Here is a 20,944-nt window from a genome sequence, read left to right on the forward strand (position 1 = left end):
CATTTCACACCATGTAATTCAGTAGATTTCAGCCGAATACTACACTTCGGCCTAAGAATCATCAAAAATATAGAAGGAAATGAAATAATGTACTTATGTGAATGGTGGAGGAAAGATAGTTTTTTCTATTCCTCATATTAAAGGAATTATTAGAGACAAGATAAATATGCTTGTTTACATTTGAAGTAAATCTATACAACAAAAAATATGTAATTTTTGAAAGAAAAAATAATTGCAAAATAATTGTGATAAATATGACATAAAAAGCCTTGACATCAAAATATACAAAAAAGTATTTAAAAATTTACATAGATAACTCCCAATCTATAGTAGATAAATTATCAGAGGATATGTGCAGTTTTAAAGAAAGGAAACATAAATTATTAATAAACATTTGAAAAAATGATCACTATTAAAGAAATGCAAATAAAATCTTGGAGACACTACTTCACACCTATCAACTTAACAGAAATAAACAGAGCCATGAAAGCTCAGTGCTGGCAGGGTTGTGGTCAAAAAGGTATACTCATTAATCCTTGAGTTTGTTTTTATTTTTGTTTTTCACTAGGCAGTGGGGTTAAGTGACTTGCCCAGGGTCACACAGCTAGTAAGTATCAAGTGTTGGAGGTCGGATTTGAACTCAGGTCCTCCTGATTCCAGGACTAGTGCTACACTGCGCCACCTTGCTGTCCCTTCCTTGAGTTTTTTAGAGTCTGATATGACAGTATGAAGCAAAAGTTATAGATGTAATCATAACTTTCCACCCAGTAATTATTTCTATTTTTATGACTTTTCCCTGAAAGAAGAGGTTATCAAAAATAAAAGGCGATCTGTCTTTTCGAAGATTTTCATAAGAGCATTTTTTTGTAGTTTATGAAAAACTGGAAGCAAACTGTCAATGTGTAACCACTAGGGAATAATTAATAAATTGTGATACATGCATGTAATGGAATACTATGATGCCTTTATGGCCAAAAAATATGGAGACTGTCAAGAAATCTGGAAAGGCCTTTATGAAATCATGCAAACTCCACCACCACCACCCCAGCCCTCCTGCCCTGCAAAAAAACAAACAAACAAACAAACAAACAAAAAACAAAAACCAGAAATGTAATTTATTTAAAAAGAAAATGAAAACAGCTAAGTCCCATGTTTTACTTGACAGGTAGAACCCCCAGTGAAGGGGAAAAAGGAGATTGTGTTTGAGTTTAGCAGTTAGAAGCCACTATTCTAGACTTTATCTGTTTGTGTTCTGCCTTTTAGCCCTGGAAAAAACTCGAACAGAATTATTTGACCTGAAAACCAAATATGATGAAGAAACTACTGCAAAGTAAGTTTGACCGCTGCCTTCTCCCTGTACGTGTCCTGTTGCGATTGGTGAGCGTTTGTGCCCGCGGCTGGCTGTTTCTCTTCTCCCGCCTTGGGTCGCGTACTTGCTCTGTTGGGTTTGAAGGGCGGGAGCGTCGCCCGGGCTGGGACACGAGCCATGATGACCCAGCCTGCCCGCTGGGGCTGAGGATGTTCACAAAGGTCCCTCGGTTCCCGTGGTGGTTGAGTGGATAGAGCTTTTTTTCTAAGTCCTCATCCAGCCTGGCCACTCCAGGAGAGGGTCAGAGGGAGCCAGGAAGGTGATCAGACTCTGAGAGTTGCCGTATGATGTGCACAGTTGTGTCCTGTTTTATTCAGCAGATAGCACCAGATGTCCAGAGCTGGAAGGGACCTCAGACAACAAACACTCTCATTTCACAGATGAGTAAGCTGAGACCCAGGAAGGTTGAGGGACTTATCCAAGGTCACCCAGGGAGTCAGTGTCAGAGGCAGGATTTGAACCTATTTCCTCTGCCTCCGGCACCATGGTATTCCTGAGAAGGCCTCGGTTTCTTTATAATAAAATAGGGGAGAAGGGGGGAGGTGGGCTACATGAAGGTCCCTTTCCAGCTCTAAATCTAGGCCACTGTGATCCTGAGTTTGATCCTTAAGTTTTTGTCAGTTGTACCCTATTTTACATGTAGCAGTGGGCCTCTCACCTCAACAGAAAGATTCCTTCTGTGATTCCATCCAAGGGAAGACATCTCAGGATGAGAATAATCATCCTTTCTGTGTGTCTGTCTGTTTCCTTAAGCATGTTCTGGGCCCACATAGGCCCGTCCACACCAAGGGGGCATGAGGATGTGCAGTCAAAGCTCCGTGAGCTGCTGGTCACTTCTCACTCTGTAGGTATTTTATATTAATTAATTTATCTGCCTCCATACTGTTTCACCTCATTTGGATGTAAACTCTTCGGGCACCAGGAATGTTTTTATTTTTGTCTTTGTGTGCCCAGGGCAGAGCGTAGCAGCTGACACCCGAGACATGTACCCCTCAGCCCTTGCACCCCATGACTTCCCAATGACATACGTCTGTGCCTTATCTCATGCTCTTCAGCCAATGGGCGCCCCCTGGTTTAGGCCGGGCCACCTCGGCAGGCTGCCACAGAAGCCCCTCAATTGTTCTTCCTGCCTGCAGGCTCTTGCTTTCTCAGGCCACCCTCAACACAGGTGCCAGCTTGACACTCCTGAAGTGTAGGTCTGCCCAGGTCACTCTCCTCCCAAGAAGCCTTAGTGACTCCCTGTTGCCTGGAGGATCCAATAGAAAGGTCACTCTTTTGCCAGTGAGCCCCTTCACAATCCAGCTGCAACCAGACTGACTTCTCCCTCCTCCAAGGGGTCCCATCTCTTGCCCAGGCCTTTCCTGACACATCCAGGCTGGTGCTCCCACCTACTCAAAAGGCCTTGGCTGACCCGTTGCACCTTCTCTGTGTCTGCCTTGTGTCCAGGACCTAGGATGGCCCCTGACACCTAGAAGAGATGTTTATTAAAGGCTCCTTGAGTGGAAGTCCTCATCCATCATCACTTCTTAAGTGCCTATGGTAGGCCAGGCCCTTTGCTGGCCTCTGGGGATGCAAACACTGACAAAACAGACCCTGCCCTCAGGGAGCTTCCATTCCACAAAAGAGGCACAAACTCAACAAAACAGAGACAAAGTGATGTTGTGGAGTTAGGGCATCTGCAGCTGGGAGAATCAGGAAAGGCCTGAAATAGGTAGTGGTATTTGAAGTGAGCTTTGAAGGAGGCTACAGGTTCTAAGAAGCAGAGATTTAAAAGGAAGGGCATTCTAGGCACGGGGCACAGCTGGGGCAAAGGCTCAGAGATGGGAGAAGGAATTGTTTCTGTCCTGGGGGCAATGGGGAGCCTCCGGGGCTTTTGGAGCAGGGAAGTAACAAGGTCCCCCATTGAACTGAGGAAGGAGAAGGTCCCCTCAGCAGAAGTGGCACAACTGGGTTTTTCTGTGTACATTTCCAGGCTTAATCAAAACAGATTGTTTTGATCTCATTGCGGTGGCCATGATCAGATTGCCTATTTGAGTTATACTTTATTTATTCTCGCAGAAGCATAACCTAAACTTGTGCTCAGATTATTTGTACTTAATTTTTAGAATTTAGATGCTAGGCACTGTGCTGAGCACCAAGGATACAAAGAATGACTTCCTGCCCTCAGGGAGCTCACTATCTAACGGGGAGACAGCATGATAGAACCTCCTTTGAATAGTGGCTTTGCTGGTTAATTAAGTACATTATATAGAATCATTGAATTGTAGAATTTGGGGGCTGGAATAAACAATAAAAATCAGGAAACCAGAAAGCTTTCGGACTCCTTCAAGACCCAGCTAAAATCCCACCTACTCCAGGAAGCCTTTCCTGATTCCCCCTTCATTCTCAGGCTTCCTTCTGTTGACTGTTTCCCATTTATCCTATCAAGAGCTCATTTGGACAGAGTTGTTTCATGTTGTCTTCCCTATTAGACAGTGAGCTCCTTGAGGGCAGAAGTCACTCTTTGTATCCTCAGTGCTTAGCACAGTGCCTAGCACACAACAGGCATTTAATAAATGTTTATTGACTGACTCACTAAAGATTAGCCAAAAAGTTAGGGCCAGAGCTAGAATGAAAATCAATTTATTCATCAGGCACTTATAAAGTGCCTACTCTGTGAGAGGCAACAGGGTGTAGCAATAGAGGGCTGGCCAAGAATGAATAAACATTTCTTAAGTGCTTGTTATGTGCCAAAGTACCTCACCAAAGAAGACCTGAGTTGAAGGCCTGCCTGACACATACTGGCTGTGTGACCCTAGACAAGTCACTTAACTTCTCAGTGCTCTGGACAACTCTTAAGGGCTTATGTGTTGTAGAGAAGGTGGCAACTTGTGTCGGTAGAGGGAATTTCCTCCCCTGGGAGTTCTCTATACCAAATGCTTCTTCAGATGGTGATGATTATTTTAAAAAGAAAGAAGGAAGGAAGGAAAGAAAGAAAGCTGTGCTATTTGGGAGCTTCCATTCTTCTGCAAGAGAGCCATATTTGGGGATCCCAAGGCAGTGACCCTCCTCATGGACCGTGAGTTTTCACTATCAGTTCTTGGAGTGAAAATCTTATGGCTTTTCTGGAACAGGGTCTGTGTGTCCATATTTCTTTGAGAACATGATAGATTTTCCATAAACATGATAGATTTTCCATAAGATGTCCAATTAGTGATCACTTTTAAATTACATGTTATTGTTTTTCAAAGAACCCGCCTCTATTTTCTCTCCCTCCCACCTCCCCCAGCCCCGCTGAGTGTGTTGAGGGGGACCTTGTAACAAACATACACAGTCGAGTAAAAACAAATTCTCATGTTGATCACATCCAAAAATGGAGGCTGCTATCAAGCGTCCCCAGCCCTCTGGGACTGACCCTGGTTGGCCACTGGCTTGGGCAGAGTTCTTAAGTCTTCCCCAGTTGTCTGATCTGTCCCTGTTCCATCTGCTTCCATGATTCTCCTCGCTCTGCTCACTTCACTTAGGTCAGTGTGCCTATAGTTGGGTGCTTCCCTTAAAGTTCCCCATTTTCTAGATTTCTTTTATCTCTTCTGCCTGAGCAACTGACAAAGCCCCAGGGTTTCATGTTCTGGGTTTTTTTTCTCTTTGTTTAATCTTTATTCTTGTAACTGTGGGACAGCTATCTTAGAGAGCTTTGTGGACTTTTTGTAAAAAAAAAAAAAAATCAATCCTTTGTTCTTTTTTCGGAATATCTGATGCCTGAATCATTTTTGCTGCACCTATGTTATTTAGAAAAACATTTCTCAGACTTCTCACAAGTTCTATTTATATAGATGTTTGAGATTTACAAAGCATTTTTCTTTAATTCAGCAAATAAGAGCACAAAATCACCTAACAAAATCTTTAAACTATTTGTATTTTGATACTTAGATTTAGATAAAAATAAAATTTACTAAGAATAACAGTAACTTGTTTTCATCCAACAAACATTTAAGTGCCTACTTATGTAAGACATTGATTCAAGGTTCCAAAAACAAAAATAAACCTGTCTCTGTCTCCAAAGAGCTTGTATATTATCAATCAAGAAGCATTTGTTAAGTAAGTACCTCCTATATGCCCAAGCTACTGTGCTAGGGAAACAGACAACAGTGAAACAGACCCTGCCCTCAGAAAGTTTATAATCTAAAGGAGGAAGTGACATTTACAGCTATAAACATATAGATTGATACAAGGGAATTTTGGGAGGGCAACAGAAAGACATCATGGAGAAGAAGGTGAGGTTGGAGCTGACCCCTCACCCTGAACCATCGACTCCTAACCCAGGGACACAGCTCAACTACCTATTTGTTCGTTATTTTTTAATAGCTCATGGAGCAAGATTGGTTTTTACATTTTTTAATACAATAAAACTTTATTATAACATGTAAAATCCATTCTTACTTGCTGCACTCTAACTCATTGGACCCCTGACTTTACTGACTTCCCAGTTGTTTCTGTCACTATCCTCTAAAGGTGTTGTTATCTTTTTGTTTTCATAACATAGTCAGGCAGTGACCATATCCCCTCTTCCTGACTCCAGATCAAATCCTTTCTCTGCCGCTTAGTAACTTTGTGACCTTGGGAAAGTTCAGCCTCCCTCAGCCTCATTTAAGTGGGGATAAGGAAGGCAGCTACCTCCCAGAGTTGTGAGGATCAGGCAGCATAATACTGTGAAGCACTTTGCTCCTCTTAAAGCCCCACGTGAACGTGAGTCATCCCGATAATTGATTTGTCATATTGGTTTGTTACTGGAGCATGAGATTATTCCATTTCACCAATACACCATCATTTATTCAACATTCCCCCATCATTGGGGGAATGTATTTTCATAATGTATTTTCATATGTATATACATAATGCATTTTTACCTTTTCACCATAAAAAGTTAACCACCTGTAAATATTTTTTGTACAAACAGGTCTTTTCCCCCCATCCCTTGGGTCTGGTCCTACTAGTAGTGTGGTCCATTGGGTCCAAGGGAATGAAGATTTCTTAACTCTTTTTGTGTCTTGCTAGATGGCATTACGAAAAAGACGGCATTGCTTAGCCCAGTGCTCGGCTCGATCAGTGTCTATCGATTGATGGATTGCTTTCCAGATTTATTCAACAAGCATAATGATGTGCCTGTTTCCCCCAGGCACAGCCTTGCCAACGCTGAAGTCTGTGATTTACCTATTTACTAATTTAATAGATATTATTAAGTAGCTTTAGTCAGGATTCAAGCCCTGCTTCTGACCCATCCTGGCCATGTGACCCCGGATAAGATCCTGATGCTCTCAGGGTCCCAGGCAGTCCCCCAAGACTCTGAAGACCAGAATAATCCCAGGTCTGCACTGGCCAAAGGAGTTTTCTCTCCAGGGAGCCTGATCCAATCAGAGGTTGAGGAAGAAAAAGAAGAGATCGTCCCTTAAAGTTGCTTAAATTTGTATTTCTCTGAGTTTGAACAATTTTCAAATAATTAATCATTTTAATAGTTAGATATATATGCATTTATACATACATACACATGTATATATACAGATATGTGTGGATATGCACACATACATGCATTTCGTATATGTGTGTATATATCTATCTATACATCCATCCTATTTAGTGGAAAGTCAATAGAACTAATCTATCAGATGGTTACCATTTTTACAAAAGCTCAGGTGACAGATTTTTGCTTCTAAGGTAGGCCTGGGTGGTACCCCACTCACTTAATCTCCCGCTCTCCTTGTGCTCTGACAGGCATCTGACAGTGTCCCCTCACGATTATCACTGAAGTCTGCCACCTGCCGTGTTTTTTAACTGCTCCCCCAAAAAATTTTTTTGAAATGGTCTAATATTCCTATTTGGACACTTTTGCATCCATTTAGGCCCCTAACACATTACAGGGAGATTAGAAGATTAAATACCAAGCATTTATTGCCAACATCCTCTAATCTCTTGTCCTCAAGTGGCTCTTACAGTATAGCTAGTACATTACGTTTACGTTCTTGAAAGTTCATGTCTGTTGTGCTGACCCTTTCTTAATTAGGCCGTCAGGGGGAGGCAGGAGGGAAAAGTTTTCCATTTCTACTTTGGTGGAGTTGACATTCTTAGCGCTAGTTGGTTGTGTGCCCTCTTTGGCTCCTGCATTCTCCGAGAAGAGCCGGAGGCTGCCAACACAGGAACAGCACGGTGGGAGGGGCAGGAAACAAACTTTGTTTGTCGGTTCATTTACTGCACCTCGGATCTTGCTTTTTGCCCAGCACTTGCACCATCCCCCCTTCTTGTGCCCGTTGTCCCTGTAATTCCATGGCTGAGTTGCACCCTAGCAGAGCCATTCTTCTTTGACAGCTATTGGGTCCTCTGATCTTCAGCAGATCCCTGTTCAGTGTTGGGGCTGCTCCAGGTAACCTCTGAGGTCCCATCCTCTAAAGTCACTTCCCTTTCCTGGGCCTCAGTTTCCTCATCTGCAAAAAGGGGGGGTGGCATTTGATGGCCTCAGAGGCCCCTCCCAGCTCCAGATAGGGGATCCTTTGCTCCTTGTCTCCTTATCCAGAGTTCCTTTAAGAGCTGCCAGCCCGTTGGTGGGTGTTTTCTGCCAAACAGGTGAAAAACGTGCTCTTTCTGCATGTCACCAGCCCAGAATGAGGAGGGAAGAGGGGCCTGTTGCATCCTGTAGGGCCTGGTTGTGTTACTGGTGTTAAGAGCATTGTTGTCCTGGCCTGGCTGCGGATGAGGCCACAGGGCCTTCCAGTAATGCAATCTCTCCGACTAGGGGAGGCTCTGTGACTGACAAAAGGACTGATTAGACTGGTGTTTACAGTGTTCTCTGAGTCCTGTGCAGTTGCTGTGAGTTTGTGTGTGGGATTTCATGGACGCATCCATTTGTGCCGTGCCTAGAAGGAGATCACTTAACGGGACAGAATGGCCTTTTTTTTTTTTTTTTTTTTTAATTCAGCACACTCTCTGCCATCTCCGCTCATGGAGAGTTGGTAGGGTTCCTGGAATTCCTGACTCCAGGTGTGCTCATAGCCTTTCTCTTTGGGAATGCAGCGCAGATTTCCCTTCCTGGTGGGCCTTGGTGGGCCAATTTCAAAAGGGCTTTAATTTCCTAACTCATCCGTGTTCTGAGTGAGAGGCACCCAAGGTGTCAGGGGGAGAGAACTGGCCTCCAAGTCAGAAGGACCTGAATTTAAATCTTGTCTCTGGCACATGCTGTCTGTGACCTGGGGGGGGGGGGGGGGGAGTGGTCCCTAATGACTCTGGCCCACGTGACTCACCAGTTCCATAAGTTACAGAGGAACTGAGGAATTGCCAGGCTGCATGGGTAGAAGGAATTTCCATACCAAGAATTCCCCCATAACAATGAAATCTGAGGTCAGACCCTCTGCCACCTTGAAATGTGCTGCATAGCAGACAGGTTGGCCTGCTGGTAAAATTGTTTGCCGAGATCTTCCATGAAAAGAACATTGCAAGTCTGGAGGGGTTCAATGTTTTTGGTTTTGTTTTGGGCAAAGACTGTTTCTTGATATGCTGTAGGTCAGTGGAAAGAGTCCAGGAGCCTGAATTCGAATCCTTATTACCTGGGTGACCGCCCTGGACCTCCGTGGCTACTGAGGCCTCTGCCAGCGCTTTGCCTGTCACCTCTGACCTCTCCCTCCTGCGTCTGCTGTGGCCCTTCCTACCTCCCGATTCCTTGTTAGATTAAGCATGCTTTTGTGAGCTCTGTGGTTCTCTCAGATTCTCTACCTCCTGAGGCAAGCCTTTTCACAGGCTGTCTTAAAACATCTCAACTGAGATTGAAGGTTTCAAAAAGTATTTCTTCATCCTCCTTCTTTTGGTGATTTTCTGAAATTGTCGGCTCTCAGGTGGAGAGCTTGGACACTTGCTTATGTAACATAATTTGCCAAGCATTTCTGAAATCTGCGGACAGCCTTGGGGATTAACCCCAGCATCCCAGTAGCCCACAAAGACAGCCGCTTCCTGAGAAGAAGTCCAGGGAGGTGGCGGGGACCCCACGCAGGGTGGGGGTGCCTTGGGCCGACCATCCTGGGCCTCCATTACTCAGCAGAGCGTCCATGTCGAAGGCATGGAGGCTGTTAATAGCCCCCCAGGCTCATTGTATGCCATCCTTGCCTTGCCGTTTGTCAGCTGGAATATCGGGAGCTGAATGTGACAGGATGGAAACAGTAAAGTTTTCCATGTGTAGGCTTGAAGTAAAATGTAATTAGCCTTTATGCACAGAACAAGGACCCATTGATGAATACAGCTGGTCTTTGTTTGGGGCTGTCATTGAGAGTGGGAGGGAGAAGTGTTCTTCTTCATGTTTATTAATGCTTAGAGATTCCTTAGACAAATGGCGAGCACAGTTTCATATTTGTTGGAACATCGGGGGCTTTGCCAGAACAGTTGTTGTGTAAGAGGATTTCTGGGTTTCCAATGATCGGCGTGGCTGGGGGAGAGGCAGTGCTCTGCCTTCTCTACTTAAAGACGCCCCTCCTGCTTGGAGGGTCATCCTGCTTCCAGGCTTCTCCTCTGCTCCTCGCAAACGCAGATCCAATTAGCTTGATTGGGAGATCCCGGCAAAGGAATGGCACTCACGACATTTAATAAAACAGCATTTCTCTCCCGTTCTGGAGCCTGCTGCAAAGTGAAGCCCTGGGCAGCCTTGACCACCATTTTTCCCCCTCAACCATGTGCCTTTCTGCTCATGGCTGCAGCGAGCCCTTGGACGTTCCAGCCAAGTTCCTCACGCTCCCGAAGGAGCCCAGAAATCCCTGTTTCAGCAGGACTCCAGAGCCACCTCTTTGCTCTGTCCCAGCACATAGCAGCTAGCTGAGGGACACCACACTTAACACATACAGTAGGCTGCTGACATTACTGTTAACATGTGGGCTGAATTTCTGAGCCTCTGATGAAAGAAAATATTGAATCACACCAAAATACTACATGTTTCCCAGTGAACATTAGCCTGGGGAGAATTTTTTCCTCCCAGATTTTCCCTGCAAGAAAACCCATTTCCCCCATAAATAGCCACATAGCTAAACTTCCCAAGTTTAAAGTTGTGATTGCCCAATCCTTGCCTGTCAGGCTTTTTTTCTTCTTTTTCAAGAACCGAGATCTACAAGAGACATTGATGAAGAAATAAACTGCAGATGGTTTGAATGTTTTCTATAGGCCGTGAATAATAGCCTCATGTTATGTGACAGTCTGTGTTTGGTCACAAAATATAACCGCAGGTTTTCTCCCCTCTCTCTCTTCCCTCCCCCCTCCCCATACACAAGCACCCCTAGGCGAGGCAGGCTCTCTTTCCCCACCACATAAAGATGAATACTATGGAAGGGAGTGCAAGCCCAGCCCAGCCCAGCCCAGCATGCAGGGCCCAGGGAAGTTGTGATCTCAGTGACCCCAGGTAGCCTAGATGAAAGAGGCCAGTAGTAAATGGGTAAAAGCAGCCTGCTTGGTGCAGAGCTCATGAATGGAGACCAGATTTTGTGCTTTAAAATACAGGGATCTGGTGGTCAGGGTAATTTAATGTACTACTTATCCCATTTTCTTAGATTTAGTCAGTAAGTGCTTAGAATAATTACAATGTCCAAAAATGCCCCAGATTAAAATTTATATAATTATAATTGTGAAATATCAAATTTCATTTGACCTATAGTTATGAAAATTCTAAATACAAAATTATAAAATTTAAAAAATCAATAAAATATAGGGATCTGGTGGCTTCCCTTTAATGATGGTATCTTAAGACACCTAAGACAATTTTAGACCACATTCTATCATGCTTTTGCTGTGGGTCATTACATTTTGACATGAACAGCTTAACCAGCGCTTTATCCAAATTCATGTTAAAAACACTGCATCTTTTCAGAAAGTGAGCATTCACTTTATTTTCACACATTCATTCACAATTTCTTATCTTTTCATTTTTAAAAAATGTAAATGTTTTTATGACACCTTCATGTCTCCATATAATTCCCTGTCCCTTACCCAGAAAGCCATCTCTTAGAACAATAAAAGAGAAAGGAAGAAGCTATTCTGTAAAGCTGACATATAAACCAAGTCCAACAGTGTCTGTTGTATTCTATGCCCTTGATCGCCCACCAGATATATTGAATTTATGAATTGAATCTGCCATCATAACACTTTTTGATGAAACTATCCTCTGTAACTTTAATCAAGGCACGTAAAAGTAACAATAAGTCATTTATATTAAGTTTCAAATCACTTTCATGATTTGGGCCCCAATATATACTTTTTGGGGTCTTAGTTGTTGCTTAGGAAGAGGGTAAAAGAATTATCATCATTTTAAAATCTTGGCCCACAACATGCTGACTTTTCTTTCGTTTTGTACTTTTCCATCTGGGGGACTCTGGGGACCTTGGCTAAAAAGAACTTGGAATTTTTCCTGGGCCTGGGCATCCTATAATTATTTTGCTATACATGCTATACTTACGTGTGGCTTTCCCCGGTCGAATGTGAAAAGCAGGCTTGTGTGGCATGAAGCCGCATCTATTTGCTGTACCTTTAAGGACATAAAGTTTCCTATTTCCTGTCCTTTTGATGACTCATCACTTCCAGTACACGTTTCTATAATTATTATCCTAGTTAAAATAATTTCCCTAAAAATAGAAGGGAAGTAGCCTTTGATGACCGGGGCAGGGAATGAACTTGGAGAAAGAACCCCCTGTCTGTCCAGAGCCTTAGGAAGGACAACATTGATAGATTTTTTCGTTCTAACAGTTCTTATCTCCAGAAGAGCTTAACTGTGCATTTTAGAAAACGGCAAGCGTTTTCAGTCCCTGTGTGCTATTTAACGGCACATCTAAAGGCTTTGGAATGGGAGACCCCTCAAAGGTCTTGTTTTTGGCTCACACCCCAAGAGGAGCCATTTGAGCCTGCCCAGAGTTACAGTATTGGGCTGCTGTTTGCACAGGGCCGGGCTTCCTTACAGCCGAGAGCTGGGCGGGAAGAGGAGAAAAAATACATTTTTTAAAAAGCTCCATTTCTTCCCTTCCCACTGGAAATCCTTTTGAGTACCCAGGATTCCTGTCCAGCTGCATCTGACCCTTGGCAGGCCTGAGAAATGCAACAGTGCACCATAGGGAAAAATAAATGACCTGAAAGACTTTGAACCTCAAAAAAGGTTTAAAAAAGAAATTTACAGCCAGCCTTGTGTGTGTGTGTGTGTGTGTGTGCATGTGTGTGCGTGTGTGTGCATGTGTGTGCATGTGTGTGGCATCCAGAGCCCGCTGAGAAAAGGATGTTATAAGTTAGAAGCATTATCTGTAGTATATTTTTTTGTGGTTGTTCCCCCTCTTATGTCTCAGTCCCTGAGAGGACTCTGAAAGATTTCCTTCATCCCACTCTAGAGATAACTCCCTTTTACCCACCTAATCCAGGCGAGCTCTCCCACCCAGAGCATGACAGACAAACTCCCTATGCCTTCCGCAAGACACAGTCTCAGCTTTCTGGGGGACTAGACCCCAGGTGCAGCCGGCACCCTTGCTCTGCACTACTCAGACTGCTCGGTATTTATCTGTTTGTATAGTCAAGAGAATTTGAAATATTTGCTTCCAACTAATAGACAGTTTTGACTTGTGGTACTTGACTTTCAGACAGTCTCTGACCCGCAAGGTTTACTTTTGTTTTACATAGATAAATATGTTTAATGTGAGGGGGGGAGAGGGGAGGAGGCCAAGGGTGGGGGGGGGGGGAGAGAAAGAGAGAGATACAGTGTGTCCCAAAAGTCTTACTGCACTTTAAGCTCCTAACCCTTAACTAAGCTTTCTGTATACACTTCCTATATTTGCCTTGCTTTTTTTTGGTATACGTTTTCTGTGCACTTATTTACGATAGAAAGTAAGCTCTCTGAAATCAGGAATGGTTTCATTTTTGTCTTTGTACTCTCAACGGCTGGCACATTGTAGGTGCTTTAAAAATGCTATTTGATACATTGTTGACTTATTCCTGCATTCTCCATAGTTGCTATTCCTATATCTCTGAAGTTGAATTTTGTTTGTTTGCTTGTTTGTTTTAAGAAGGAAAAGAAAAGTTAAAGGTAGTTAATTTGACGTGGCTGGTCCCCAGAGATCTTTGCTGGCCTGGCAGATTCTAATTCATAGCCACGGAGGAGGAAGGCGGTACTGAAGTGCCCTTCTGGTCTAAGATACACCTGTGACTTAATAAGCTGGCCTGGGCTTTGAAAAAATGTCTTTGAAGGGAGAAGTCAGAATGGCAGGAGGAGATTGATGAGTTAACGAGGGATAGGGAAGGATCAAGTGATTGGAGAGGGATCTGAATTATACTTTGGGGCCAGTCCGGCTGGTTGGGCTCTGGATTGGAATGAAATGAGACACTCATAAACAATTTAATATTTAACAAGAAGAAGTTGACTTAACAATAGCGTGGAAAGGCTAGTCAGCAAAGATAGAGCACTCATCAATCCATCAGTAAACATTTATTAAGCCCCTACTATGTGCCAGGTACTGTGCTACATACAGATCAGGGACAGGAAGGAAACAGCACCCTGGTTAAAATCCTTCTTACACTTACTTACCAGTGTGACTTGGGACAAATCCCTTCCCCTCTGTGGGTCTCAGTTTCTTTATTTGTAAAAGGAAAGGTTGACCAGATGGCCTCCCTATCCCATCCAGTGCTAGATCTGCTAAGATCTGGCCCCTCTTCTTCACTCAGTCTCTGTCGGGCCTGAGGGGTCCTTAACGCCTCATCCTTATACTTAGGCAGGCTGGAAGCTCTAATCCAGGGTTTGGGAATCTGTGGCATTCTAGGGCCTGGGGTGCTGCCTTTTGATGGAGTCCAAGTTTTACAGAACCAATCCTTTTATCAAGGGGATTTGTTCTGTGAAGTTTGGATTCAGTCACAGGGCCACACTTGAGGACCTAGAGGGCCACATGTAGTCTCAGAGGCCACAGATTCCCCACCCCTGTAGGCCTAATCCCTTAGACCACTTAAGCCTTTTAGGGGAAAACTAACCTGAGTAGAGGGATGGGAACTGGGGGCTGGCCTGTGATTTCATAACTATAGGAAACTCCCAGAGGAGAAAACTCCCTCTCACCCTGTAGGCCTGTATTAGACACAGTGGCCCAGGGAGGCCAAAGGGCCCTGGCAGCTGGGGGCAGTTAGCAAAGGTTTCGTGTACACCATGGGCCTTGCTCTCACAATCAATCACTGAGGTGGGGGCTGATTTTTCTGAACTGCTTCCTCCCCTACCCTGTCCCCCTACCTCTTTTATTCTTTGTTATAAGGGATGGCTCTCAGGGAAGGATATATTTGGAAACAGAGGCGATATAAAGACCAAAGAGAGTGATGAAATTTTTTAAAAAGGCAGAGACCATGACAAGACAGTCAGCAGAGAGGAACTGAGCTCTCTCCCCCGAGCAGTTCAGCCGGCACATCTAAGAATCCTCGTTCCTGGGAGGATGGCGACCCCTCCCTTCTGTTAGGGCCGAAGAAGTAGACTCACATTAAGAGGCGCATTTGTAGTGTGTCTCCTACTTGCCAGAGGCTTTCCCTGATAGGGGCTGTACATCTCCCCGTCTCCTCATACCTTCCCTGGCTTCAGTGGCTGGGGCATCTTAAAGGGATTTCCCTGGGAGGCCATTAATCCACAGAGCTGAGGAATACAAAAGTCTCCTGTCCCTTGCTCTAGGTGGTGCTGACGGAAAACGTGGGTTACTTTGCCCACTCTTCCACAACATTGATAAGCCGCGTAGCCTATTCTGATGAAAAACAAATTTGACCAAGTTGAGACCTTTTTCTGTTTACGTTTTGAGGATGCTGGATTAGGACCTGCCCTCCTCCGGGAATTCTCATTAGTGACAAGAGCCTTAGAGCTTAATTAGTCACCAAGCATTTAAGGTGTACGGTGAGGACAGCCTGCTCCTTGCTCCAACTATTCCACAGTTGTTAATGTTTCGATAAACATACCCTTAAAAAATCAATTGGAATTTAATAACCATATAATAACTGCCTTCTAAAATCTAAATTCAGTGTTTATGGGAGCCATAGTGTTTGAGCATGAGCCAATTAGGCAATGTGTTATCTGCCCCGGAGGGTGGTTGTAACCAACATAAAGCATTCTGTGGTCTCCATGTGGCAGGACTGTAGATGGCCCAGGAGAGGGGCTCCGATGACATTTCACTGGGTGACCCTAGGCCGGCTGGGCCTGCCTATGACCCGTTAAAGGCAGTGCCAAGCAGCTGAACGCCCGACCGGAACGGGCAGCATTCTTGTTCTCAGCCACCATTAAAGGATCTCTCGGAGCAGCCCTAAGAATGAAACATTTCCTATAGGAAAGCAAGGGGGAGAGAGAGACAATTGAACTCATTGATTTGTTTCACGGTTTGTTTGCCCTTTCATTCTCTTCCTGAGGTGCTGTTTGTTGAGGAGTGTCTCCAATTGCCAGGAAGACCATGGGGTGTCTCATCTTCCCCCGCCAGCTCCCCTCATAGCCAGAGCCAGGACGGTGGCAAGGCTGCGAGATGAATTTTTAATGGAGACCATTCCAGCATCGCCCTTGCTGCCCGTGTGCACGGCTCTCTGGGGCTTTCAGATTTCATGCTCTGATGAACAGAGTACAGACTTGGGGCATTCTCCAGCAGCCAGGATTAACCCCTGCACCACCACGGCTAGAGCGGCTCATTTCCCTGAAGATGAACATAGGGAATGTGGGAGGAAGTTAGCCAATTAGCCCGGGATACAAAAGCAGATGGGCCCACTTGGAACTGAGTTGGCATGCTTAGAGCTTTGCCTCCCCTCCACCTTCTTTTCAAAATCTTTTTTACCGTGTCTCCAAAGAGAAGCACCCCACTCTCCTAGAATGTGACCTTGAAGTCACATACTTCCTGTGGTTATTTAGCCGACAGATAAAAATCTCATTCTGACTTTCTGCATATAGACTCGGTCATTAGGCACCTGCTATGAGTCACCCGCTGAGCTGGGTGTTTGAAACATGCCAGGCTCACCCTCCTCCTCACTAGCTTACATCACATCCATCTTCTGCTATGTATTTGTATTGATTGTCCAGTTGCTTATTCTGCGTCCCCTTCTGGCCACACTTGTCGTCCTTCCTGTTGGAATCACTTGGGAAGGGGGCTTGGTTCATTCATTGTCTCTATACCTAGTAGCAGCAATAGCGCCAGCAGCAGCAGCAGCAGCAGCGATGATGATGGTAAATAATAATAATCGCTAGCATTTGTATAGTGCCTTAAGGTTTGCAAAGCACTTCACTCATTTTATCTCGTTTCATCATCACAACAACCCTGATGTTATTATTATCCCCATTTTACAGATGAGGGCATAGAGGCAGAGAGAGGTTAAGGGACTTCCCCAGGGTCACACAATGAACAAGTGGCCAAAACAACTTTTGAACTCGGGGTCTTCTGGAATCCAAGTTCTGTTTGAATTCTTAGCTGTGTGACTCTGCTGGGCAAGACACTTAACCTCTGTGAGCCTCAGTTTACTTATCTCTAAAGTGGAGGTAATTAACAACACCTAGTGAGGATCAAATGAGTTAACGTGTATAATGTATTTTGCAAGCCTGAAAGGGCTGCATTAATGCTGGCTAATGTTATTGTTCTTATTGTTGTTATTTATTTTAAAAATTAAGTACGTGGCAAATAAAAAGTTAGCTTGGGAGGAGAGCATTGTTTCAGAGAACCTGGGTTTGAATGCTGCTCCTGCCACTGCTGCCTTAGGCAAGCCATTCAATCTCTCTGCTTTTCATCTCCTCTGTCAGACGAGGGGGTTGCACCACGTGACCTCCCAGGGTCCCTTCCACATCCAAGGCTGTGGTCCTGAAAGGTTGTCATTGACAGAATGTAGACATTTTCATGTATTTTCCTATTTCTGAAGAGAGGCTAAATGTAGTTTCAAGTTCAGAATTTTCTCATGTTAGGAAAAGAATGTGATGCCTTTTCAATATGCCAGGTTGGGTGCAACTCACAAAAAGGTAGGAAGGAAGGCTGTTGACATCGGTCAGTCACCAAGCACAGATGCTCACCGACTCTGGCTCTCGGGGGGGCTTGCGTACTGACGCCGCCTGGACACTGGCAGCGTCTCCTATGGGTTACCCTCGGGGGTGGGGGGGAGGTCTTTGTGATCTGATCTGCTCTTGTGTCCCTCATTCAGTGAGGAGAAGCATAGGGTACTGGGTAAGGCCGTTCCTCACGTGGTCGGGGAAGGAGTTAGTCTTCTCTGTTCCTGAAAGATTCAGAAACTCTCTGATCTCGGCTATTAAAAAAAAGCCTAAAGCAGGCTGAAATAGCTGCACTTGATACAAAAGGACAGTTGGGACTGTCCTCCTATCCAGTAGACATACAGTGGCTCTTTTAAAAACTATAATAAGAAATTACTTCTAAATAATATTACACTAATAATAACTTCACACTCTAGGCTTGGTTCACATTTCAGAAACCATGATAGCAATCTGCAGTAATGTTATACCATCCAGATGACTGATAATAATATAACAACCCACATTTCTACAGTGCTTTGACGTTTATAGAATGTTTCTCTCTCAACAGTGTAGTGGAGATAATTGACCTTAGCTCTCTGTCTGTGATCCTATGAGGGCAAGAGTTACGATCCCCATGATAAAGGTGAGGAAACAGCCTCTAAGAGGTTCTGTGTCTTTGCCCAGAGTCAGACAGCTAGTAAGTGTCAGAGCTGGGGTTCACCCTGACTCCAGGTCCAGGGCTCCTACCCCCGTGTCCCCCTTCTGCTCAGCGTATGCCTTTGTTACACGAACACCACTAGCAGAATGCTGGTTCTCATCCATCTACTGGCCAAGACAGCTTAGCTTTAACCTTGTGGCCACAGTTGTATGGCAGGTGGTACTGGACCTATGCCTTCATTGGGTTAAGGAAACTCTACCTGTCCACACTGACACCTTTTCTTCAACCAAGAGTCTTAGAAAGGGGCTATGAGATGGTGAGATTAAAGGACTTGTCCATGGTGCTGGAGATGTCTTGAACCCAGGCCTTTCTGGCTCCAGGCTTAGCTCTCTTAACCATTTGACTATACTACCTTTTGTTGTGTGCTCTGTAAGAAATAACCTCCCCATTCCAATGGTATGGGTATTGTGGAGACCTATACACAGAAATGGATTTCCCAGCACAAACATTTAATATGTACACTGCTGCCTGTTTCACAAACCAAATTGAGTCATAAGGAACTTGTTTAGGCCATAAATGTACATTTCTGGATATCTCTGTTGGTTAACTTTGTGCAAGAGGATAATAGCTTGGGATCTCGTCTTTTCTCTGTAAGATTTGTTCCCTCAGATGAAGCATGAAATCCCACTGTCTTATGGCTTCTGGTCACTGTCGAAGGACGCAACGGAGATATTCTAGAAGTCTTCTGAGGGTACCTGTTGCTGATGGAATCGTGAAGGGTGGGAAGTAACTACTGTTCTAGAAGGCTGCTGCTAGTCTGGAGTATTAGTGATGGCAGCACCTGGCCTGATGGTGGGCTTTGGTTATCTTACCTCAGTCCTTAGAGAAATTATGGCTGGATCCCAGAAATACCAACACTCTCCATGTCCTGTAACTACCAAGGGCAGGATCCTACATGAAGAACTGCTCCAGTATGGGGATGGAATCCCTACCACTGTCCCCTTTTATCTGGAGCATTAGAAGAGGTTGGGGATTCAGAAGGAAGTCAGTAGAGTTCAAGTTCTAGGGATTTCAGTTGGGAAATAAGTATTATGAAAAGAGAGTAAAGTTTTGCAGTATTCAGAACTGAAAAGATACTTGGTTCTGGAGTCAAAGGACCTGGGTTCAATACCTATCTCCGATGATGCTTCTTACCTGTATGACTTCACTTCCCTGGGGTTCGGTTTCCTTATTTGTAAAATGAAGGGGTGTATCCGTGTGGCCTGTGAGGGGCCTTTTACATCTAAACTTGTGATCCTCTGATGGAATTTGGCCCCATCATTTAACAAATGAGAAGCCTTGAGGCCTAGAGTGACTAAATGAATAAGGATTTATGCACCTACTATGTTCTAGTCACTGTCTTGGGTCCTAGAGACACAAATACAAAAGTTAGATGGACTCTGCACTCCGGGAACTTCTGTTGTAATGAGAGGGGAGGGGGGTAGTGGGGAAGAGCAGGTACCAGAACAAAGTGACTGAGTCTTCTGGTGCCTAAAGCAGTCTTCCTTCTTGAATCTGACTTCTGACGCACAGGGGGCTTAGGGGCTCCTCAGGATGAGCGTGGCGTAAATTCACCCCTGGTACTTCCGCCATGCACTTGCCGGGCTTTAAGCAAGTCTTACTCAGAACACATAAACTCCAACTCTGTCCTGCGTCCAATAATTTAAAAGGATAAAGGAGTGTCAAGATAAGGTGAAATTCCAGTGTTAGGTTCCTGTCATTGCAAAAACTGGTCCGGGGATGCAGGCTCAAGCCAGGCCTGAAAGCTTTTGGGCGTCTCTTGCTCAACTCTGGGCATCAGAATGACCTGCGTGTGCAGCCGAGCAGATTGATGGGGAAGACCCACCACAGACACCGTGAACAAAATGTACAAATAAGCCACAGTGGAAAAGGAACGAGGGCCAGGAAAGGTTTGTGTCCAATTTTGATAATGAGTGGCCAGTATGAAGTGCGTTTTCAGTCTTAGCTACGAAAGCTGTCCCTGGAAGCAGCCTTGAAAGGGCCTGGCTGGTCTGGAAAAGAAACTGACCGCCCAGGCTTCTGGCGATTAATCTAGAACTGAAGTCATCAGTCCACGTTTCATCTTATTAACCAGTCGCTTGACATTGTCGGTGTCCATCAAACTGTTTCCTGTAAACTTTTTTAAAATTAACGATAACACAATCTCAGATTTTTGTATAGCATTTTAAATGGTAACCAAGTGCTTTTATGTCTCCCATTGGATCGTGTTGGACAATTCTTGTCGCCCTTTTGGAGACAAGATAGAGAAGCAGACGCCCCAGGACTAACATGGTCGTCTGGTGCCAGATTAAAACCCAGTCTGGGATGCTTCCCACTAAACTGTATTTCTCAACATTGATTCAGAAATATTTATTAAATGACTACTGTGGTAGGCACTAAAGAAGATGTAAAGGTAAATAACACGTAGCATGTGGCCCTCGGAGAGTCTAGTCTAGTAGGGGGATGTGTTCCATATGTCCATATGAATGTATATAATGCCAGTTATGAGTAGTACTTGCGGCATAGTACAGCAGTGTCCAGGTCAAGGCTAGGTCTGCCAGGGGACAGGGGCTGGACCCCACAGGGTATGTAATCAGCTCATACCTCCAGTCCAACCACAGCCCGACACTTCTCCCTTGACTTCCCCCTTGTAAGCTAGACCCCTCAGTGCTGTTCTAACCTAAACCCAGCCCAACATAACAGCATGCATTACAGCAGCTGCTCAAGCACCATGCATGCCCATGGGGGGAAATCCCGTTAGAAGGGCTCAAGTTCAAGCCGTCGCTGGAGGGCTGGCATCAGGGCAGGGGTCGCCTCTTACTTCTTCACTACCACCCTGAGAGTACATGGGTGCTCTCAGTGCCCTAAATGTGCAGCATAAGACAGTCTTCAGCCATGCAGATGT

At 44.7% G+C, this 20,944-nt stretch overlaps 1 protein-coding gene across 9 annotated transcripts in view; it reads left to right on the forward strand.

Annotated features, from left to right (window-relative positions):
- CUX1 (cut like homeobox 1) overlaps positions 1–20,944 on the forward strand; it is a 467,724-nt gene that overhangs the window by 282,051 nt on the left and 164,729 nt on the right. For all 9 annotated transcript variants that reach the window (XM_027861836.1, XM_027861837.1, XM_027861840.1 and 6 more), the window contains exon 8: positions 1,264–1,330. In XM_027861836.1, the coding sequence (XP_027717637.1) occupies positions 1,264–1,330 (67 nt within the window). The remainder of the gene's footprint in view (positions 1–1,263; positions 1,331–20,944) is intronic.

The sequence above is a fragment of the Vombatus ursinus genome, unplaced genomic scaffold, assembly GCF_900497805.2.
Source record: "Vombatus ursinus unplaced genomic scaffold, bare-nosed wombat genome assembly UNPS02014768.1, whole genome shotgun sequence".
NCBI lineage: Eukaryota > Metazoa > Chordata > Mammalia > Diprotodontia > Vombatidae > Vombatus > Vombatus ursinus.